Below are 25426 nucleotides of genomic sequence, written 5' to 3' on the forward strand. Positions count from 1 at the left end.
GAGCAACCAAGCCTCCCTCCAGGAATGGCACTTCTGATAGTTCTCCCAGCACACAGCTCTTGAAAGCTACCAGCCTCGTGAAAAGAGAACAGACACAGAGAGAACAGAGAGGCTAGTGGGACACAAATTACAGCTAACTCAGGATTTGCCCGAGAGACCGGCTGATGTAAGTTTCCTTACCTGTACTTAGTAACTTGCTTCTTCTCTTTTTTTCCTTTTCTCTCTCCCTTCTTTTTAACTGACAGCTTTCACTTCACTTATTCCTTTAGTAGATCAAAGTTACTAATATTTTTTTTCAAAATACTATAAATATGTAACTGGAAGCCAAATTTTAGTTTGGCTAATTTCACTGAAGGTGTTTGAGTCAACTTTATTTTTAAATATTGTTTCCCTATGGTTGGATAATATCTCACAGTAACTAGGTGGTGGTAGAAGTAACAAGTAATGACGAACTAAAGCTAACAGATTTGAATTTCCTAAAAGATCCCCCCCCTTTAATCATAGAGTAAGTGAAACAGGACTAGAACCTAAAGACTAAATATTTGTATCCCCTCTATGCTGCCTTTACCTGTTGGCTTCAGAGGGCACAATATGTAAAGACGCATTCTGAAATGTACGTCTTACACAATCACAAGGCGTTCCTGTTATGATCCTTTAATACTAAAACCACCTATTCCTCCTTCGCTGCCAATATTCTTAACTCCAGTCTCAAAAGAAGCTTATATTAGAAGCCATATTTGGAATGTAGAAGGACAAATTAGAACATGGAGATTTTTTTTTATTCTCACCCCTCTAAGAACACCCCAATTTTTATTTCATGCTCATGTGCTCAAAAGGTCAGTTGCCATATTAGAAACTTTCTCAACAAAAATGGGAAGCATCAATTAATTTAGACCTTGACCTCCCATTTTTGATCATCATTTTTGATTTTGCAAATGATAAAATATAGCCCTGCTCTTTTTTTAATGGTTACTGGCTGTTTGTTTGATTGTTCAGGAATTTTGAACACTTTTGACTTTAATATTCACATCTATTTTTTTAATGGTAGTTCAAGCCTGAAGACTTGATTTTTGAGGGGTAAAATCAAGAGGAAACAATGACAGATGATCAAGACCTTTCTGAAGTAGAAATGAGTCCTGTTGATTCTGAAGACCATCACTGCCTTTCACCAGGACCTTCCATGGCATCAGACACCAACTCTCATCTTACCAACTCTGCCAGTGGTGAGATGGGGAAAGTGAAGAAGGAACAACAAGACACAGAAGCAGATGATGATAAGTTTCCAGTGTGCATCCGGGAGGCAGTGAGCCAGGTACTGAGTGGTTATGATTGGACCCTAGTGCCCATGCCTGTGCGTGTCAATGGAAGCAGCAAGAGCAAGCCCCATGTCAAGCGGCCTATGAATGCCTTCATGGTGTGGGCTCAAGCAGCCCGGAGGAAGCTGGCTGATCAGTATCCTCACCTTCACAATGCAGAACTTAGTAAGACGCTTGGGAAGCTCTGGAGGTAAGAACAATTGGGGGTTAAAGAAACCACATAAGGGCAAGATCAGATAGAGACATAATGGAGAGTGAGAGAAGCTCAGCAAGTATTGATTTAGTGTACCTATCTTCGCAATTTATGGTGTTAATATAGGGAGTGTCAAAGAATAAGCAGACAGCCAATAGATGAAACATCCCGAGTGCTGTCAACTTAAAATTTAGCTCATATTTTGATCTTGTCTATTCTTTTATCTCTGCCATGAGGCTCAGTTGACCTGGCCATTCAGTCCTAGGCCCATGAGATTTTATTTCAGATACTATGTACTCTGACCCTTCTCAGCTGTGTTACTTCAGTCTGAATTCTTGATCATCTTCTAATCCAAAGCATTTGGCATGCTGGCTGGGAATGATGGAAATTACATTTGGAGGCACTTGGAGGGCACCCAAGTGGGATAGGCAAGTTTAAACCTTTGCTTCCTTGACAGACCAAAGCTCTTTGTTCTGCTGGGGAGCATCTAAGACTGGAGCAATGATTTTCATGAATCCAACGATGTTGGAAAAGAGAGGTTTTACAGAATATCTTCTAAAGCAATTCAAATAACTACCTTTTTTCTCCATGAGGGAAAACAAATCCTTCTATTGGAGAGAAAGAACAAAATGATTACTAATAATATAGTGCGATGCAGGTACAATGAAAGAAGCAGCTTGTTCTTATTAGAAACCATCCTATTTTTAATCACAGGGATGAATAATTTGCAGTTGTCTGAAAGTGATATGATGATGGAATTTGGTATAAGATTGGTGATAAGCTTGAAAAAAAAAGGATTAGTGGAGAAATGAGGAATTTAAAATTAAAGATAAGATCCTTTATATTGCTAATTAACCACCCTCCTCCTTTATAAATAGGTAATACTTGACTGATCAACTGGGCATTTGTAACTTTTGGGTGATCAAACTGAGGGAGAGTTATCTTTATGGAACTATACTACTCCACACTTAGCAGGAATAAGCCAGCACCTACCCAACAGTAGGGATTGTTGCATTGTCCATGCCCTTCTTTTACATGGACCTAGACTTGAGGAGGCACTTACATTTCAGAGACACTACGTTTTCCCAGCATTCAGATCATGTTAGATTGCTGCTGGAAGAAAAATGCAATTAATTATCACATCTAGAAGAACCTATTAGAATACAATTATGAGGACATCAAGGGTATCCACTGGAGAGTGTCCATGACATCATTGATTTAAAACAGATATAACTCAATATATATGTGCCATAATAATAGCTTGGAAAAAAGAATACTCACAATCAAGCTGAAATTAAGTAGATGGAAACAAAGCATGGAAAGGCCTTTGATTGTTTCATCTTCACATCAGATAATCCTGATGCTATAGCCTAAGGATTCATTTGTATAATTAAGATGGTTATTTTAGCATGGGACTTTTAGCATTAGAGGTTAGCTGATTTTAAATTCTTCATTTTGTGGGGAAAGTATAAGCTGACTCATACACTGAAGTTTAATCAAACATTTAAAAAGATGATTAAGGGGTAAGTATAAAATTTGCCTTTCTTCCTGTCATATTGCATTATAACTTCAGAATTCTGGATATGCAGGAGTTTCGTGTGAAGTCTCAGATGAGGCAGACTTGCTTTTGATTGATCATCCAAATAAACCTTAAAGTTGGATTCTGTTGCTGAGGGATATTCTTTTCAATTCAGTGTATCACATTTGAAGCAATTAAACATCACAACAAAAGCCTGAATAAAGGTTAAATTAATTATATTATTTCTAATATGATTCTCAGAATTGGGGTTTTTTAAAAAATCTACTTTTATCCAGATAGTGGAATATTAGAAAACAGCTTTGGAACAAAACAAACTGAATATATAATTTTCATCATATCACGTGATTCTTTCAGACAAGGAAATATAAACAACAAGGGACTCGAAATTCCAGAATCTAGCCACACTGCTTGCTTTCAAGACTTTGCCCCATCCCACCCGACTATCATTCCTTCAAAAGATCTAAATACGTCTTAGTTCATGTGATTCATTTTGCTAAGCAATTTGGTTATGGGGAGAAACAGAGTACCCATGTGATGTTGGGTTAAGAATTCCACTTCTTTCCTGGCACATTTGTAACTAAAAGGCAAATGATTGATTAGAGTTCAATAGTGTGCAATAGTACATATTGCATACCGAACTTCCTGTGTTCTTCTCAAGGAGGGCTGAAAATGTTTAAACCTTAAAGAGCCACTGGCTAATAGGACAAGCAACTGAGGTGGATTAGTGATCTAACTTTATATGCAGCACACTTTTTTTATTACCTCCCTAAAATTGTTTGATACATACAATTTGTCTTTTAGGTGAAGTCAGTTACATATGTGCCAGGAAAGAAGTGGAAAGATAATTGGCATTAAATCACATGGCTAAAGAACTGAGATCCAAATCCTTAATATTAAGTTTGTTTTCATTAAGAAAATCCCACTGGGATTTGGATTTCAGTTCTTTAGCCATGTGACTTAAAGGCAATTATCTTTCTGGATTAGATAGATATGAAACAGAGATATTAACTGCAAGTTGCAGAACCTTTGTGAAATCTATTCTATCCAATATTTTAGTTTGTCTGTTTGGTGCTGGAGAAAAGCATTCACAAAATATTTGACAGACTAATTTCTTGATTGTGGTTTATCAGAATCAGGATCTGTTCCTAGTTCTTTTGACTAACTCAAGCAAAAGGGCTTCTTAAAAATAAATAAATATAAAGATCACAAATCACAAATAAGATTTCTAAGGTATCCTGCTCACATCTAATTTTTCCCCAAAATATCCTATAAAAGAATTTCCGTAAACAGTTCATGATGAACTACTTTGATGAACACTGGCTTCTTAAGGTTACAAAGACATTGTTACTTCACAGGAGCCTGTTTGCATTCACTATTGCACAGACTATTAAATCTACCGTTACTACTACAACTGCTATTGCTGCTGCTGCTACTATTTGGAGTTTGAAACCAGATTAACATAGTTTTGACACCCAGACAATTTAAGTTTTAGGAAACCAACCCATTTTATTAAAACTGACCACTATTTATTTATTAAATAAATATTTATTTAGTTGAAGAAAAAAATTAATGCATATTAATTTTCTTGATCCTTGTAAACAATTATTTGTGAGGAATTGTTCTTTGACCAGCTACAAATTTATTTCCGCTAATACTGGTATAATCATAGGTTAGTTGTACATTAGTAGATATAGACAGTGTTGAGATATAAACCAATAAGGCCATCAATGACTTTAATTGCATTAAGATCAATCTTAAGTACATACTGTAAATGCTAAATCGGTGTTGATCATATTGTCAATGAGTAGATTAAGCGGCAGTGTAAGTATCTTCCCCTCCTTCTACTTTGTTATTAGATCAAGTCAGTAATCATTATGTGATCTTTCTTCCTATTTCTTCTCTGATGATTAGATGCAGTAATATCAAACTATTACAATAGTGTAAAAATCAACCATATTAAATATTGTGACTCCTGCAAGGGCAAATCAAATAAATCAAGCATTTTGAAATGCATCTCTTCTTTAGGTGGGAGGGAGATATACCAATTTTTTATTTATTTTAAAATCATCTTCAAGTTCATTGATGATACTAGATTGTAGCCATTGGCTTTTGAACATGTCTGATTTGTAAAAGAGGACACAGAATACTAGTCATATTTTTATGTTTTTGTTTTCATTAATGTGATGCTGTATTTACTTTTATATTTGCCTTATTATATTTTTGCCTGTATACATTTTGAAATGAGTTTATAATCTTAAACACCTAAATATATACTTTTAGGGTACCATACAATCAGATCATCATACAGTTATAATTAGTTATTATGTACCTGCTAATTATATTCTATATAATGAAGAGCTCCATAGAATATCTATGACTTCTTTTTAAATATTATATAGTGGTATATATCCCTTGTTTCAGGCACAACACTTAATCATATATATTTTTCTTTTGCCTTAATATCCCATTATATTTATTGACGCTTGCTGTGGTCCTGCTTGGTTAGTTCTGGTTTTAGGAAAGCAGTCACAGCATGTCTAAGGGACAAATCAAAATGGCTGTTTCTCAATAATCTTAATTTATGTCTCTATTTGTTTTGCCTTGTTTGCTTTTGTTAACAAAAACTTCCTTGTATCACTCATCTCTTACACAGCATTTCTCTTTTTTTTTCTTTATATATCTTGCTGCCAACATTTTAAAATCACCCTAAATATTCTTTAAATAAATATTATCTTAACTAGTCATAAACAAACAAACAAACAAATATTTCAGGTTTTTAAAAGTATTTTGTCCTAACTGAAAAACAATTTTATTTCATGCTTTTGATATAAAGCTCACATACAGCAGAACTTCAGTCATTAAAATGTTAAGTTTGGAAAAGTCATTTTCTTTTCTGATCCCAGACACACAGAGGATGTCTCCCAGATCTCGTGGCCATGTTCTACGGGACCTACAGCTGCCACTCTTGTCCTTGAGACTTCCAGGAATTCTGAACGGGCAGAAGCCCCATGTCTGCCTCCCCAGGTCAATTAGACAGGAAAGCCACCAGATGAGCTAATTTTACTTAATTGTAAGACTGCATTAAGAGAATCTTCCAAGTCTGACAGTAGAAACTTTTTGCTGTCTCTTTTACTGTTTGAGAAATTAGGACTGTTCCTTTCTGAGTTTCTTTCTCTGCCCATTATGCAGCTGCAAGTTGTATCTTGGTAGCATCTCTTCCATCCATTTCCCAAGGTTATTCTCACATACCATTACATCCATTGCAATCAAGGGACAACACAGTAAATAGCTCTCAGTAGATTGATGCTACAGTGATTTATTGATTGAGTCACTTAACTTGGAAATGGACCATAACAATTCTGTAGAATAACTTTTGGCCACCAGATGTCCTCCAGGTATGTTGGACTACAACTCCCATCCCCTGGAATAGAATGATAGTGATATGGTCCAATACATCCAGAAGGCATTGAGCTACAGAAGACTAATTTAGGTTGCCAAAAAACCAAGGAGGAGCTTTCATTGTTTCCTACGGTAAATGAAATAAGCTGCATTACAAAGGCATTTATGAGCAAGGGGATATCAGTGGTGGCCCGGTTTGAAACAACCTCTAGAGTTCTTCAGTTGTCCCTGAGTTGCACTTTTTAAGAGGTAAATTATTAAACACAGAACTAATGCTCATGAGCATTATTAATTAATTCATTTCAATTTGATTGCATTTAGGTTTTGTTCTGGCCTTCTGTCCATTTCTGGGAGTGCAAGACTTGGCACACTATTCACAGGTCAAATGTAGCCAAAGGCTTAAAAAACAGTTCATGACCCTGCATTAAAGAAATGCTCACTGACAATAATACTTTACTTATGAAAATGCAGGAAAGATTTCAATCTCTTTTTTTATATGGTTATTTGTTACATGCAAACATACGTCGCCTGCTCTATCAATTCCTGATATTTATAATACCGCAATAAATATCAGGATCCCAAATTAAAATGTATTTAATAGAGAAATTTGGAAACTAATAAAACACAGAGTAAAAGCTTCAAAGTTAACATTAGATTAATGCTGCGTTTAACAGTGATCAAAACCATTAGTAAAGTCACTTTGATTCATATTATCTCGGCTACTTTAGGTAACTATAGAATATTTCCCAAAATCTCTCCAATGTTTCCTGTTTCAAAATTCTTGCATCCTGAAAGGGAAAGTTTTCATTGTCTTCCTAAATGTTGGCAAGGAGAGAGCTATCCTCACCTTGTGGGACGGGTATTCCAGAACAGGCAATTGATATATGAACACATCCAGGAATCAGAAACCTACCTGAGTCCTAAAGTGAAACTGAAGTCAAAGTCTGGATTGTCGCTTCTCTTGTCCTGGCAAGCAAGTCTGCACTATCCTAACCTAAAAAGGCCAACAAACAGCATCAACATTTATTTTTTTATACTGTACTTTCAGCCAGCAACTAGCACAAACAAGTAAAACTTTGCCTCATACGCTGCCTTTTCTGGACAAAAGTGAAATAAAGTCAAAATCAGAGTTTTCAGTTTTATTTTAGAAGTGTAGATAGCATCTCCTCCTCCGTGTGGAATGAAAACCTGTGGTTAAAGTTCTCTTTATTTTTTAAGATATGGTCCAGAATATAACTCACAGGCACCCAAAACATAACAAATACCTTTACTGGCTTCATAAACCATAATGGTGTTTATCTCTTGCTTCTCGTCATATCTCCAAAGCATCTGCTTATGGCTCAAGGGCAACTGTTTTACTCCCTACGGACTAGAGTGTATGCCTTTTGCCTGATGTGTTGAATTTGTAAGTGTTGTACAACCAGAATCGAAGACCATTTTAACTCCATTGTATCCGGAAGGTTAAAAAAAAAGATTCTTCACTTCGTATCAATATTTTTCAGTGGCAGTATCCAAAAGGATATTCCTTACCCACCCATCAAAATTCCTGCGTTATTGCTTCCACAGTCTGCTATAATCAGGAATCTTCCTATAATTTGGAAATTCCTCTGAATTTTTGCAGATAGAGGCAGTAGGCTATTTGCATTATCCATTGTGGAAATAATACCTACACCTCCATGGGAAAATTAATATTTTAATGGGAAGAGAAAACCTGTATTTACTAAGGTCCCTTAAAATTGTACTTATTTTTTTTAGTATATTTACTATATTTAGTATTTATTTAATATAGCTCATGCTCTCATAATAAGGCTACAATTTATGACAGTGATATTCCTACTTTACTGAGAATAGCTTGTCTAAAGTATCCTCTCATATTGTATAGTTTTTACAAACAGTATCAGAGCTGAACTGAGATTTAGGATAGTCTCTCAACTATCTTATTTTCGGTCTGTGATTTATGACCTCATGCAGGTGCTTACCTCATGTGTACATTTTTATTTTTGCCACATGTTGATTATGTGCCATCGCATTGTTAACTTTTAGCAACAACAGAGATAGATTTTCTCTAAGCCAATCTGTTCCTAACCCATCCTTCAGGTCTTCCAGTGGGGTACGCCTCATCACTCAAACTGAGTCCATCCACTTTGCTGCCGGTTGTCCCTTCTTCTTCTCCTTCCTTCCACCTTTCCCAGCATAATGGATTTCAGCAGAGAACTAGGTTTTCACTTAAGATGTTTGATGTAGAAAACAATTGAGCCTGGTCATTTCTGCCTCATGTGAATATTGATTTGTTCAATGATCCGTTGGTTTGCTTTCTTGACTGCTCACAGTATTTCCAGAGTCTTCTCCAACACCAACATTCAAAGCGGTCAATATTCTTTCTCTCCTGCTTTTTCTATCCTTCTTAGAGTGCAACAAGGAATATCATTAGCTGCATTATACTAATTTCCATAGGTATATACATGACAGCATCTGAATATCTTTTTCAATTGCCACATGTATACGTTGGGAAATAAATATAATACCATTTTACATACAAGTGTGCACAAGTAAATTGGTATGAGAGCATTAACAACGATATACCGAAGGGATATCATAAACTGCTCGTGCGTTTCATTCGATGCATAGGTTCACATCCAGAATACTTACCTTGTAGTTCCAGGTTGTGCAGAGGAACTTTTTCTCCAGAAGAAAGATAATTGTTAATTTCTTGCAGCAAAACCAATACTTTTGTGGCATCTTAAAGATTAATAGAGTTTCATTTTGTTCAATGCTGATTCTGCTCAAAGTTGAATAATCAGTTGAATAAATGTATTGGCAGATTTTAATATTGAAGATCAGTTCTGGAATACATAGAATTATAATTATGCCTGAAATTTTTTTATATGTGATTCTTAATTGTTAAAGACACTTTAAAATAAAATGTGGGTAATTGAACATTACAAATAATATTAATGTACTTGAGTGGTAAGATAAAGAAAGCAGAATTTTCAATTCCTATGGAACCAATTTATTGAACAGATCCCTAAATCTCTTCTAAAAATTCATTGCTGGCCAATAAAAAGGATTCAGGCAAAGGGCTGTAATAGATGAATGATTTATCTGAATGATTACTACATAAATAAAATGAAAATTGAGATCTAATTTCACATATATGTTTTTCTTCTGTTTATTGCATCATTAGTGGACAATATTGATAATTCTCATTTGATATGGTTTTACGTAATTTCCATTGTGATCAAAACATATTCAGACATTAGGTTCAAGTCCCAGTTTGCTTTTAAATGGTTTGTTGATTATTCAAAACCAGCTATGTTCACACAACAGACTAAGCTAAAATCCATGAATTTTAAGTATGTGTACATCATTTGGAATGCCGTGAAAATAGAATTTTTATCCATTTTGCCAATTTCAACGAGGGTGGAGTAAGAGTAGAACAGGTTTTTGAATTATGCATTTTGTTGGTTGATTCTTGTCAAGGACTTTTTCTTTATGGAAATAGTATCTAGTGCTTAAGAATAAATGCTAAAAAAATTATTGTCTGCCAGATTCACTGGGAAAGATACAGAAGTGCAGGGTTTTTCCAGCCCAGAAAATCCATGAGATGTAGAAGTCTTGAGATCCCTTCAGATAGAAAGGGCGTTTTTGCACAGGCAGAGGTTCAAAGTCCCATAAAGAACTGTAGAGATGGATGTAAGTGTGGATTCTTGTACATGTTGTGAGGAGTGCGAGTGTGATCCATTTGAAAAGAAAGACAATAACGAAATTAGTATCTGTGATAATGTGAGAAGACCAGGCTGCTGTATGTAGACTAAACTGCTGCTATTTACAGCACCCTCTCCTGGACAAGACATCCAATAACACATTCCAACAAGAATAAAAATTGTTCCCTAAAATAAATCCATAGGAATTCGCAGTGTTTGCAAAAAGAAAAAGAATAGTTAGACTTATGATGGCCTAATTAACACATTGCTGCATGTATTCATGAGAAGAAGAAGATGAACTTGTGGTATGTTGTAAAAATTCTCTGGTGTACTTTTAGTTTTTGATGGGCAAATTCAGATATTTGGAAGATCATTAAGCACTGAACATTGCAAGGTATGTTAAGCAACAGTGCAGTGCACACATCCATGCACACAGACCAAAAATCAGTATGCCAGTTTGGTGAAACTGTTCCTGAGAGTTTTTGACAGCATCATAGTATATACGTGATTGCACATCTTTCCAGGTTTTTTTATATCAAATCAGTGTTCCCAATTTGATGTCTTCCAGATGTGTTGACCTCTAACTCCCATTATTCCTAATCAGCATATTTATGAACATATAAGAATAGGACCAAACCAAAGCCCCTCTTAGACCAGTATTTTGTTTCTCACAAGTAGGAGACGGAGACATATTTCTCTTCTGTTGTTGTTTGCCTGCAACTAATTTTTGAGCAACTTTGCCTGTAATCCAAAGATAAAACTGACTTTTCAAGACTAATAGCCCTTAACTGATCTTCCTCCATGAATGTATCCATTCCCTCTTTAAAGACATCTAAATAAAGATTATTATGTGCTGGTTGAAGAAGTGCTTTCTTTTGATTGTTCTGAATGTCAGCCGTCTTCACTGGATCATAACTGGCCCCAGTGTTTGGACAGAGGAACAAAGATTTCTCCCAGCTCACTTTCTTAATATCATGCTGCATTAACACTTCAGTTGTCCACCCGCCACTTCCTCAGGTGCTTCTTCCTATGCTAAGAATCCTGAATGTTCTATTTTTGATTTTTTTTAAGGAGTCTCCCAACTATTCACAGCAGTTGTTGAAAAAAGCAGATTCAATTGTTGTTGAGCTATCCGCTATGACCCCGAGATCTTTTTCTTGATTAATTTACGGGCAGCTCTGATCACATTAATGTATAGATGAAGTTAGATTGTTGCCCGAATGTGCATCATTCAACATTTAAATTGAAAATCACAGTTTGCATACATAGTTATGCTGGTTAGAAATTAATGGTTGAAATCTTGAGCCACAGGTTGGCGGTAGGTAGGTGCAATAGCTCAGGATATGCCCTACTTTTATCACTAGCCACCCAATAATATTGGCACATCAAACCTAGGCATGCATAATCAATGGAATCATGGCAAGAAAATTGTGGAAGGATAATATTGCTGTTGCTCTTTTTCCTTTTCCCTTTTTCATTATTATGCTTTAGCACAGAGGTCCCCAACCTTTTGAGCATCAGGGACCGGTTCCGTGGAGAGAGGTTTTTCTGTGTACAGGAGGGGACGTGGTTTCTTATACTGCCTGCATCCTGCGGATGGGGCTTTGGTTGTTTGCACGATAGGTTTCTGACATGCCACGGCCAGATGCCAGTTGGGGACCCCTGCCTTAGCACATGCACATGAATTGAGCAGGGTGAATTGCATTCAATGTTTTGATTTTAGTATTCACAGAAAAAGGTCTGACAGCCTAGGAAAGTGAGCAAATTGTTCAGCTTGTATTTGCATGCAGTCCACTAAATTATTTGTTCGAACCAATACTCAAACAGAAATGTAAATTGTCCTTCAGGAATGGTACTTTTCTGATAAAGCAATTCTCTACTCTGTATTGGGTATTCTAATGTGCATGCTGGGAAAAATTAAGGAAAATGCATATGTGAATAAGAATGGCACATAGAAATGCATATTAAAGCAATCACTTGGAAAAATGAATATATTAAACCAAATTACACATCTTAGGAGAAATTCATTTAAACATATGCCTTTTTAAAAAAATTGTAAACAAATAGCAAATGGAAAAGAGAACATGAGTAGAAAGCTGAGAAACTGTGAGAAACCAAAACTAATAAAATTATGCTCTTAAATGTGGCAATGTGTTGTGTGAATAGAGAGGAACTGTTTTAAAATTGTGCCACTGGTGGAATCTGGTAGGTGCTAAAATTGTTTCTGTGAGAACAAGTTATCCTACAGTTAAGGAAGGTAACTTTTTATCATGTGTCATATAGGTTTGGCTCAACATTTACAAACTATTCACACAAATTACACTGAACAAATATATACTTGTTATATAAATGTATTTAAGTGGACGAGTGGGCAGACACACACCTAGACTTCTTTTGAAACAAGTTGGAAAAGGAGAACTAATTATCTTTCCTAGTAATGGGAAACAGCTTCCATCCATTTCATTTTTGATGTGTGCCATTGTGCCCACAGTAAAAAAAATGACAATAAAGGTTATCTTATCTTATCTTAATACTGTCAACATTCCAAGATTATGGGAACTATACCCAACATGATATGGAGAATTATAAGTCCCTTGTCCTTGTAAATGAGGGCAACAATTTTGACTTTTAAAAATACTTCCATTTTTTTCTCAAACCACTCTTCATTGTAACTTCATATGAACTGAGTTGTTAACACAGAGATGAGCAGAAACTACACCAGAATATGTGAGTAGATAAGGTGCTCATTTATTCAATTACCACTAACTTTTTGGACTAAAAGTATATTGCTTCACCAAGACTGTCAGCATCTACCTTGGTGCGTTTTTGCCCACCTGTGCTTGTCACATGTCTGATATTATCTAGCCTTCTTGGCAGACAAACTTGCCAAATACAAAAAGAGACAGACTTCTTGACCCTTCATGGGTTGTGAAGAAGAGATGTTGTTTGTCATAAAGCTACCCTTGCAGATGTAGATGTAGTTTGCCATACAGCTACCCTTGCAGACTTTGTTTTCTTTGTCTACAGAGAACTACAGGAGAATAACCATATCTTTTTGGCATGTGGCCATTTAGATTTGATGTTAGAAATAATTGTGCAGATTGGGAAGAACTTCAGATCTTTAAAATGGCCAATTAAATTTCAGATACATACAATCAGCAGAAAAGATATTTACAATAATACTCATTGGAAATAATAACATCGTCTTAGCATTGCTAAATTAATTAACCCCAGGATGGGGCAGAAAACTGTTTTATTCAACTGAAACCCAGATTAGCACCAATGATTTTGATAAAGTCTAATTTAGTTTCATGCTGAATTTTTCTTATATCTCTTTTCTATATTCTGCATGTGATAAAATCAAATGTCCAAAATATATCCTATCTTATTTAGGTGTTGCTTGCTTTTGGGTGTTGAAGCATCTGTTTTTGACTCAATAGATCAGACATGTCAAACACAAGGCCCGGGGGCCAGATCCGGCCCGCGAAGTGGTTTCATGTGGCCCGCGAAGCTATCCTGGAAACAGTGAGGGAACGGCCCCCACTGCCTTGGCCCTGGCCCAGAGACCCTCCTTCTGCCAGAGACCCTCAGATCTGTCCCACTCCTGCCCAGGCCCCCATAGGCACCCTTGATGCCAACGATGTAGAGCTGGCCACGCCCACCCAGTAGGCCATACACACTCTAGCCACACCCACCCAGTAGGCCACGCCCACCCAGGCCACACCCACCAGGCCCCCTGAGGGCAACCGCAATGCTGATGCGGCCCTCAATGAAATTGAGTTTGACACCCCTGCAATAGATTATCAAGAAGTCAAATATGAAATGGTAAAAATTTTGATGTGCATAATAAAAGTTTTCAATCTCAGCCCAAATAACTTTGAGTCATGTCATGTTGGAATAGTGTTGTCATAGTCACAATGTTCACACATCTGTATTTGTCTATGGGTATTCATGCCGAACGTGTGATCTTCTTTCCTCCACTTTCTCCTTGTTTCCATTGTCCACCACACTGATTCAGCAGCAGCAGCTACTGATGAGTAAGTGGAGACGGTTGTGACTTTATCATTTACAGTCACTTTCAGGGATATTCACCAGATTTCTTACTATCATGACAGTGAAAAACTAAGACTGAAAGACTTGAACTGTGTGAAATATTCTTTATTTGTGGGTCAAGAAACTGGGAGTTCAATTAAAGCTTTCTTAGGACTAATAGCTTTACAGGTTGATTTGCCTTCCCCGTCTGTCGTGGTGGGGGGGTTATGTGTGTGTGGAGGACAGTTTGCATCCAATTCCTTTTTACAAAGAAGAAGATTGAGTTGAAACCCCCTCCCAGTTCTCTGCCTACTCATATCACTTTCTGTTTATTATAGCTGGTTTGGTTAGGTGCACAGAGATGGGTAGATCAGCAAGAGTTTGATTGCAATTCATTGAAAGATGGCGAAAACAAAAATGCACAGGTTCCACTCTGGGTACAAAGGCTGATACAAAAAGAATTGAAGCTGATTTTATAGCGTGGATCTTCCTGTCAATTGTGTTGTCATAAAACAGCACCATTAAGGGTGATCTTTTTAAATAAAAAGCATATCCTGCTGTATAAGAGTCCCTGTGTGAGTGAGATAGGCAGTTCTTAAATATGATAAATAAATATATAATATAATGCCACTGAAGAAGCAGCCCACTGAATCACTGATGAAAGCAGGCACTGAACAAGAATGTCTATGTATCTCCAAGCAAGGACTGAAAACATTGAGCCATCTTGCATAGACCCTATTTTTTGCTGACAAGTATTTAATACCAAGCAGGTTAAATGGTTCTGAATTAATTTCCAGTGACTTTTTTGTTTTATCCAATTTCCAGAATAATATTCAGCACTTTTTCAAATTATGTTGACTGGCTTGCCCAGATTTCATCCTTCCAGAAAATAATTGTCAACTGAGTATTGTTGAGCTGGGGCTCCACTTAGCTTTTTAGACCCATTGAAGAACTCCGCTTGGAACAATTCAAGACAAAGGAGGTGGGTGGTTTTAATCTCTGAATGCAGTCCATATAGGGCCACAAAGAGAAACAGGAAAGCTGACACTAAATTTCTGGAAGATCAGTGCTTTTAATATCCTGGATTAAAATGACGAAGTAAGAGAATAAAATTTGGGGCATATCAACCATTCAGCACCTGTTGGTGTGATAGTAAATCAGGATTGCAAGAGACTCTGATGCAGGTCATAGAAAAGAAAAGCCAAGTCTTATGTTTCCCTATTAACATTGTTATGGGCTGCTAATCATTCATCAGTATTTACTATTCTTGTTAATATAATAAAATAAGCCAGAAGATGTGTGATTGATTTTGTATTGTTAGGAATATGTTCTGTGATTACAATTGTAGTTTATAAACTAAAATAGTAATAATGTGCAACCCAGCCAGCAAGCCATTTAAAAAACTATGAGTTATGTGATGTGTGAACCTAGTCTCTGCTTAGCTTTCTAATATTAAAGTCTGCTTGGATGTTAATTTCAATAATGTAAGAATCTTCAGAGCTTGCACAGACTCACAGAAACTCCATTCAATTTAGTATTTTAGTACTCCTTCCCAGAACGTAATCAAAATTCTTAACTGGAAATCTTGTACAGAGTGACAGACTTGCATGAGAATTTACAACTGTGTCTAAATTAGCTGGAAATCACACAAGAAAAGAAACACCGGGGAATTGTTCTGTTTCTCATTTAATCTGAAAGAAGCAGCATTTATGGAGAGAAACAGTAGAGTCAGTCCAGGTTTTAATAAGGAATACTGTGGAGTGATATTCAGAATATAGCACAGCAGCTCTTGAGATGGTGGGAATTTTCAGTAATCAGAACCCAGGTTGTAAAAACCTGATCTATATATCTATATATCTCTGAAAACTATAGTTATGCTAATAGGTTAGCTAAAAGAGTCTTTTGGGGGAATGTAGAGAAATATCTAAAAACAGGTGCTGTTGTACTAATGAAACATATTCCTTCTAGTGCTGTTAGATGTGCCAATCCCTTCTTGGACTAAAATTTTGCATTTTGAGATGACTCATTGTCATTGCCTGTTCTCATGCTCCCTCCTCTTGAGAGCAATTTCACATCTTAACATGATACAATTTAAAAACTTTTGACCTTGCCTGAAGAGCAAAGGCACAAAACCAACCGGTACTTCAAAATGGTAGCAGGTGTAGCTGAACATGGCAAACCTGACATTGTAAGGCAGAGAAAAAGTAATAGTTCCAAGCATTAGGTATGACTACATGAATCCACATTTCCATAGGTCATTTATTTCTTTAATTTGGAAATTAATTGCCCTATTTTTTAATGATAATCCAATTGGCAATTAATAGATTGTAAGCATGTTTGCAAGAAGATAGAAGGATATGGGGGGGGGGGGAAAGGAAGATCTAAAACAAAATCCACCAGAAAAATAGGAATGCACGGTCATCATTATGACATGCCCAAAGGGGCTAGGAAGTATTTCTTTATCAGGTCCAGAGGAAATGGGAATGGCCTTACAGCTTTTCCAGCTCTTATACCTGAGTATGCTTGCCTCTTTTATTTGACTCAAGGCACAGAAATCGAAACTTTTTCAAATCTATTGAACTGGGGGTGGGAGGTGGGAAGGGATGCCGCTATTTTGAGGCCAAGGAGGGCCTCTGCCTGTGCTCTGATTGTTATTATAATACTTGATTATAGAGTGGTTAGCTCACTAGTCATCTATGTTTTAAAACATCTATGACCGATCAATTAAATGCAAAACCTCAAAAATCTGCCTTTTCTTTTCTTGCCTTTGCTCTCCTCCTGAAGATGAAATATTTTGAGGCAGAGATTGCTAGCAATCAGTGGAAACTGTCATAGACATAATTTGTGCACCTATTATATATTGTATTAAGTATTTCATTTTGACAGTCAAATGTGGCAGAAAACTGGGCCATAAGTTTCATGAGGAGAAAGGAGAGCAAAGGCAAGAAGAGAAAAGTTATATGACTTTTCTTTTACCTATATATAAATATAGGAAGTTAGGATTATCTTGAATCTTTTTATTTGATTCCCCATTGTTGTAAAACCCTAGAAACAATAAGCCAGTATGGTTTTGTAATTTCTATACCAATTAAAATTAAGATCCATTTGCTAGCAAGCAGTGCCAACTAAACAAAGCTTGCAGTCCTAATAAAAAAACAGTTTCACATGTTTCAAGCAGCTGCTTGATATTTACAACAAATACCAGAACTCAAGCTTTTGTTCCAATGAAGCTCTGTCATTATAACTCCTTGTTTACATATTATCCATTAAACACTGTTGCTGCCAATCTCTGTGCCTGATTTATTGTGCCTTAGGTTGAAAGCCTTGGATGTTGCAAAATTTAGTCCCAATTAAAACAACTCAGTTAGTTGGCTTTAAAATGCAAATCTGTAACACCATTTTGAGGGTTGGTTTTTTTTTTAACTATGCTGGAAGATTCTCAGTACTTCCAGACTAGGGAAATTGGGTTCCCCTGAAGGGTTCCAAGCAGTGGTGGTATTCAAATATTTGAACAATCAGTTCTCTGTGTGGATGTCGCTTCCGGAAGTTCATTCTAGGCCTGGGCAACAAAAAAATTAGCTACCGGTTCTGCTGAAGTGGTACGAACCGGCTGAATCCCGCCACTGGTTCCAAGGCTGTAAAACGTGGGGTTTCTGGATGTACTGGCTATCCTTGACCTAGAGATGCTTTCAGCATGCTGATATGTGCCAAAACTTCATGAAGAACCATTTCACACACAAAAACAAAGCACTGAATGTATTCAAGATTCATGCAAAGACAGAGCATGTGAATAAGAGAATAATATTAAATAATAATATGAATTGAAGCTCAGAATATTTGTGGTTTAATCTCTCTCTCTCTCTCTTAACTTATAGAACTGCCCATCTTAATCTCATGACCTTGGGCAGCGAACAGCAATTAAAAACATAAAGCAACAATAATAGCATACTAAAGATTGGCAGCCAAGGTAAAAACCATCATAACCATCAATGCAAGTATCCCATTGGCTCTCATTTTGATTCCGTGCCTGGTAGCATATTCTTCAAAACCATCCAAAAGGTTAACAAGGTTAGGACTAATTTAATGATGTTCCAAAGAGTGGGCAAGCTTTCACAACAAGCTTTCTTTCTGGGTCCCACTAGATGACAGTTTCTAATAAATGGGATCCATATCATGCTGGGCCTATAGACATATCAGGAAGCAGTGGTCCCTCAGAATCTAACCCTATGCCATGGAGAGGTTTATATTTACATAAATGAATAGAGTATTTAGGTTCTTATTGATGAAAGCAAAATCCACTGATTGCTAAACAAGAAATAACCAAAGTAATTTTTCATAGGTTATTTGAGGAATAAAAAGATTCATTCTGTTTGTTGTTTGTCTATCAAGCAGAGGTTTCCCCCTCACTGGATGAGACAGAGAAAGGGAGAAAAGAGTTCATTTTTATTGAGAGATCCCAAAAATCTGAGATTTGTTTTGTTAAAATTTAAGGCAAACAATAACATTCCTTGGACACTGTGAATACAATCCGTAATCTGAATATTACATATATAGTATAACAAGCCTTACACAGCCTTCATTCTGGGATGGGCTTTACAGCACCATTAAATAGCCATAGTGGTCAGTGGTTAGAATGCAGTACTGCAAGCTAACTCTGCCCACAGCCAGGAATTCAATCCTGACTGGCTCATGGTTGATTCAACCTTCCATTCTTCCAAAATTGGTAAATTGTTGGGAGCAATATGCTGACTTTGTAAACTGCTTAGAGAGGGCTGTAAGCACTATGGAGCAGTATATGTGTAAATGCTATTGCTATTAGTCAATTGACTGCCTCAGGTGGTAGATGCTGAAAGACGAAGAGCAAAGTGACATGTTGAAGTTATACCTGCCTTATATTTCCCCTTCCTGTGATATACCTGCCCTATATTCCCCCTTGCCTCCCCCCCCCCGTAAACAATGATCATCTAAGCAGATAGACAAATGTTGAGATTTTGAAATTCCAGATAATAAGTTTTCTGTTCAGGGCTCCAAAATGCTACTTAACTTCACAACTCTGCCCACTTGCAGCGACTTAGCAAGAAATATTGTCTCAAATAAGAACACAAGCCACTTAGAGATTATGAGAGATTGAAAAATTCTTGATTTAGATGAGGCAATGAAATAAGAATCTGATTGGTCTCAAGGTTAATGTTGGGCTCAAATTGGTCTGAATAGCAATCCCCATTAAGAGGAAAAGTCCACAATGTGTTAAGGAGGTAGTTTCTCTTCTTTATAGAAAGCTTGCAATAACCCAGTGTAGATTTGGGCATTCACATTGCTGGAGAGCAGAAGTTAATCCTTCTTTACCTCTTGTTTATCAAAAGTAAAACATTCTCCTGCATCTGAATGGAATTTTTAAGGGGAAGGGATGCATTGTTATAAATGACATTTTAGAACAAAACAATACTCCATTTACATAGTATCTGTGAGAATGTTTTGAAGATGGCATCTGGAGATCAAAATATTATCTAGCCAATGTATGATGGCCCCAGTCTGAAAAATAAAGCTGCCATAGCAAATGCATGTTAAAGATTTAACATGTGATGTACCTTGACCCATGGAAAGAAACACCAGAGTGTACCAATCTCTTACAGTTTCACTTGATCCTGGGAGTTTGTTCTGTGAATAAATTGAAAACGACTGTGTATAAATGGAAATAGATCTTATTGCAGAAAGACTATAATTTTTATAAATGAATGATGTAAATTTTTCCCACTTATACAATCTTTGAGGAACATCTTTCTGTTTCATTTCAGTGAAACTGATTACAAACATTTAACTAATTCTCCTAAATAAAACTTTCACGCATTACTAAGGCTCAGTAGGTCAGTAGAAAAACATGTACCAGATGTGCTTTTTGTGTCTGTGTGCCTTCAGGTCAGTCCTGACTCCAGGCAATTGTCTGAACAAGTCCCTGCAGTTTTCTTGGCAAGATTTTCGGAAGTGGTTTGCCGTTGCCTGCTTCTTATGGCTGAGAGAGAGGAGAGCTGCCCAAGGTCACCCAGTTGGCTTTATGCCCCAAAACAGGATTAGACCTCCTGGTTTCTAGCCCAGAGCTTGTAGCCACTACACCAGACTGGTTCTCAGCTGAATAAAATACATAACTGTTTACATTTCCTCATACCAGTGAATTTTACATAAAAGCATGATTATGGCAAAAATAAAAAAAACCTTTGCTGATGTGTTAAATTGAAATCTGTTCATGATGTAAGATAGGTCATTGACTACCTGAGTGTAGAATTCTTGATGAGTTTAAAGAAAAATGGCTGTTGATGTTTCTGGTAGCATCATCGATTGTCTTAAAGTTCTCTGCTCCATTGCAAAATTTCTGGTCAATCTCCTTCCAGAGTCATGGTAGAGCAGCTTTCAACATCTCTCTCCTTTGCTGATCTTCTTTTCCATCTGTAATGCTGTGTCTGATAATCATTAATGGTCCGTATTATCAATTGATATGGTCCTGATTATTTAGAATTCCCCTTTTAAAATTGGTTGCTTACATTTCTTCCTGTTCTCTTATCTCTCCATCTTTTTAAGATTATTGAATGAAAGTGACAAACGGCCTTTCATTGAAGAAGCAGAGCGGCTACGGATGCAGCACAAGAAGGACCACCCTGATTATAAGTACCAACCACGGCGTCGGAAAAATGGCAAGGCTGCCCAGGGAGAAAATGATGGGCAGGCTGATGGGGAAGCTGGTGGAGCTGCAGCTATTCAAGCCCACTATAAGAATGCCCATTTGGACCATAGGCATCCTGGAGAAGGATCTCCCTTGTCTGATGGGCAACCTGAACATTCTTCAGGTTAGTTTATAAATTTAGCCAGCAGTCAGATCCACAACAATCTGAAATCCAGTTGTATAGTAAACCAGCAATTGTCTAAATATAGAGCAGAATCATAAAAACCACCATTTATTTTTCTGACAAAGCTGAACATTTAATTGAATTGGAATAGATGAGTATCATAACAAGAGTATCACAATTGCCACACCCGATGGAATGTGTTACATCTTGCAATTTTACTAATTACCAGCTTTTATTTTATTTTATTATTTTTTTATTTTATTTTTTATTTATTTTATTTTATTTTATTTTATTATTATTTTATTATTATTTTATTTTATTTTATTTTATTTTTGCCTTTTCACTGGAACCTCTTGTGAAGCCAGCCCAAGTCAGGCAGTGCCTAAATGAAATAAAACAAACAAATAAATGACTAAGTAGTCTGTGCAATGAAGGTAAAAAAATTAACTAAAATACTGGTTTGTTACAGTTCATGTTCATAGAGGCAAACTCTGGTAACCTGGAAAGGATCCAATTCAAGCATAAAGTCAGATTTGTATAAAGAAAAAAGTTTACACACTATCTCTCTTCCTTCTTTTGTGATATCAAACTTACAGGTCAGAGCCATGGACCTCCCACTCCACCAACTACACCGAAGACGGAGCTCCAGACGGGTAAGGCTGACTCCAAACGGGATGGGCGTTCCCTTGGGGAAGGAGGAAAGCCTCACATCGACTTTGGCAATGTGGATATCGGGGAGATCAGCCACGAAGTGATGTCCAACATGGAGCCCTTTGATGTCAACGAGTTTGATCAATATCTTCCACCAAATGGACACGCTGCTCACCCAGGCCATGTGGGGGGTTATGCCACAGCTGCTGGTTATGGCCTTGGTAGTGCCCTGGCTGCAGCCAGTGGACACTCTGCCTGGATCTCCAAGCAGCATGGAGTCTCTTTGTCTGCTGCCACATCCTCGGTGATAGATTCGAAGACACAAGTAAAAACAGAGGGTTCTACTCCTGGGGGTCATTATACTGACCAACCCTCCACTTCCCAGTTAGCTTACACATCACTCGGTCTGCCCCATTATGGCTCAGCTTTTCCCTCTATATCCAGGCCCCAGTTTGATTATCCTGATCACCAACCTTCAGGACCCTATTACAGCCACTCTAGTCAGGCTTCTGGTCTCTACTCAGCCTTCTCATATATGGGGCCCTCTCAGCGTCCTCTGTACACTGCCATCTCTGACCCAGCCCCTTCAGTGCCACAGTCTCACAGTCCCACACACTGGGAACAGCCTGTGTATACAACCCTCTCAAGACCCTAGGGAATGGGGAGCAGTGACCAAAGCAGCAGCGGAAAGGCTCCAAAGAATCAGCCCCAGAAGATGAGCCTCCACGTTCCAAGGTCTTTTGGTGTCATCCATTCGCCAGAATTCACAGAATATCCGGGGATGTCTATCATGACCACAGTTACCGATGGCTCACCTGGCTGGAGGAAGGTTCCCAACCACCACCCCTACTCCCAGTCCCTGAGTGGCTTTCAAGATCCCATAGGCCTTCTAAAGGAGGGTGATTCTAGGCATGGAGCAACAAGTCATGGTTGGTTTTTGTAAGACAGATTGTGAGTTTAAAGTAATTACAAGAAGAATAAAATTGAGAGATAATTCCTCCCTTCTCTTCCCCCATCCTCAACTGTCCAAACTATCAGTAAGGAAGAAACCAATGACCATAACTTTGCCACGATCGATGGGTAAATTATGGCTAGAGCTGGGCACGCTGTGGTAGATATGTTACAGAAGAAATGCAGTAATGCAGCTGTTGTGGACAGAGCTCAAGGACGTTTGTGCTTCAGAGTTGCACATGCATGAAATTTAGTTCTCCATTGGAAGATCACCCTGTGCTTGCTTTTCCTGTTGTACTTGGCATCTCTGTTTCCGCCTATCTATTCCATCGCCTCTCTGCTGCCTGGCTCTCTTAAGACTTAACTACACAGTACATTGGACCCAGGAACTGTATTACATGATCTGGCCACCTTTGCATGTAAGTGCATTCATGTCTGCACACCTGCTGGTCCCTGGACCATAAATGGCAAAGTAGACTGAATTTTCCTTCTTGGTAATGAACATTTTGTATTCCTAGTCTGTTCCCAGTTCTTCATGGTTGCCTTCTAACTCTCCCAACTACCTTTCTAATAGTCAAAAAGATATCCTGCCAAAGCCAATGTTTTTTCTTCTGGCATGCTTATGAATGGGTTTTCCATGTATGAGTGTGTATACTGTGGGTGTAGGGAAACTGAGGAAACAAAGCAAGTCAGTATGGTTTTTCTTACATGCTTCATTAGAGATCAAAATTGCCATAGCATTAACTAATGTAATCTTATCGTTTCATGAAAGATCTCAAGATGTTTGGGTGCCTGAGGCAGATTGTTCAAATGGTACCCAGGAATGGTAAAAAGATAGTAAAAATATTAGCTGATCATTTGCTACCTTTCAATCATTCATCAAAATCTGCTATGAACTGAGGAGTGTGTTACTATGCCTTTTGGCTGCAACGTAAAAGCATGAAAACATCAATGCCCTAGAAACAACAGATGCTATGCAAGTCCATGAGAAAAGGCCATTACTGGCTGTAGCAGTATTTCTCAATCTTGGCAACTTGAAGGTGCATGGACTTTAATTCCCAGAATTCTCCAGCCAGCATCTTCAAGTTGACAAGGTTGAGAAACAGTGGGCTACATAGTATTGTATGTTACAGTTACATTTTGTTCTTCCCAACACCTTTAGGCTGAGACAGCTGAGGCTTGCCTGCCCTGAGTTATGAACTTATATATGCTTACTTCCATGTTCAGCTATGGATAATTATCTTTTCTCTATGGTATTTGAAAAGAACATGTAGTATGGCTGTATCCCTTATAATCTATTAACTGCTATGCACCCTTATTTATGCAAGTAGCACATCTTTTCCTGTCCCCAATGCTACAAACTTAAGTTGTCCTAGCATCATTAACTTTGCATCAAATGTATGGAGTAATAAACTTAAAATGTTTTAGCTATATATGTCAACGTGTGTTTCCTATTTTGGTCTATGCTCTGCCTCATACCCCTCCAAAACTGGCTGAGAAGAGAGAGGGAAAAAAATCCTAGTATACTACATATCACCTTATTAGCATATAGATTTCTCCCTGTGCATTGTTAACCTGTCTTTTCACACCTAATCAGAACTACAATTCCCACTTTTTTCACCCAACAATGGACCAGATGAGGATCGTTGGTCTTTCCAGTTAAACATTCCAAGCACGCTTTTCATTGTACTCTTCCAGTTCCATGGTTATCTGTTAAAGCCAATTGGGATGTTCACACGCACCTAGTCAATCTTTTCTAGCTCTTTTATTATATTTGCTATTCTAAAGTCAGCTGCCTTTGAATATGAGGTAACATCTTTAATTTCCAAGGATAACTGTACTTGATAAGTCTATTTTACAGAATTGTACCTAATTCTTTTGTGGCATACATTCTATAAATCAACTGCGTCACATTAATGAGGGATCCTTTTTGTGATGCAACCAAACAGGTCGACTGTATAATTTTAAATTCTAAATATATTTTTAAAGTGAGATTAGAATTAAACCCTTCTAATTCAATTTATTCATCCAGTTTATCATCCCACTTGATTTGCAGCCCTTTGCGTGAGAGAAAAAGTGGGCCTTCTTCATCAAGCAGCTGTCAAATCACTTTAGCTATTTCTTTCATCTCCATTATTGCCATTTCTATTTTGGGAATTTTGGGAATTACACAAATGGACTTTCAAGCTTCCCCTCTATCCCTGAAACCAACTGATCCTTCCTGATTTCTCAGGTAGGTACTTAACAATCAGGAGGAGCAAATTCCCACTTTTGTCCGCTCCCCCAACTTAGTTTCATTCCACAAGATTTCTAAGATTAGGAATAGATGATACATTTTTCAGTCTGAAATATCATACCGAAACCAAAGGGTTGCAAAGTAAAAAAAGGAAATATATAGCCAAGATGATACTTACAATTCAGAAATTGCCATATTTTGTATACCAGCGTACCTTTTGACTTATTCTGTGTGGGGGCACATGAAAAATGTAATGGTGGGTGGGTTGTGTATTTGGCCTGACATTATCTCCTTTGACTCTGATGGAAATCTTTGGCTCTAGGCTTCTGTTTAAATGTCTGGCCAAATGCTTTAAATTCCCAACATTTGGCAACTTGTGCCATGTTTACCATGGCACTAGGAGTTATTTAACCAGATGATTCAATGATCGCTAAGCAATCTGAGTTGAACTTTCCTAGGTAAAGGACAAGTAACAAGAGGAGATTAATAGGAAAGTGATAAGATCAATACAAATATATTTCTTCATCTGACCAATGAATTAACTTAAGATATACTTCATTTTAGA

General features: G+C 37.4%; 1 protein-coding gene and 1 long non-coding RNA gene across 2 annotated transcripts; one reads left to right on the plus strand and one right to left on the minus strand.

Moving 5' to 3' along the window:
* Positions 1-24024, plus strand: SOX10 (SRY-box transcription factor 10). The gene is made up of 4 exons (XM_083365459.1): positions 1-166; positions 1049-1506; positions 20758-21023; positions 21620-24024. The coding sequence occupies exons 2-4, from the start codon at positions 1097-1099 to the stop codon at positions 22327-22329; spliced, it is 1386 nt and encodes a 461-aa protein (XP_083221585.1). The 5' UTR covers positions 1-166; positions 1049-1096; the 3' UTR covers positions 22330-24024.
* Positions 9055-20802, minus strand: LOC310642079. Its single transcript, XR_014492828.1, has 3 exons — positions 20452-20802; positions 19773-19842; positions 9055-9291 (listed from the first exon to the last, which is right to left on the minus strand). It is a non-coding gene; the product is annotated as an uncharacterized lncRNA (long non-coding RNA).
* Positions 24025-25426: the final 1402 nt, after the last annotated feature.

This window comes from Vipera ursinii (assembly GCF_947247035.1).
Source record: "Vipera ursinii genome assembly, chromosome: 6".
In the NCBI taxonomy this organism is placed as follows: domain Eukaryota; kingdom Metazoa; phylum Chordata; class Lepidosauria; order Squamata; family Viperidae; genus Vipera; species Vipera ursinii.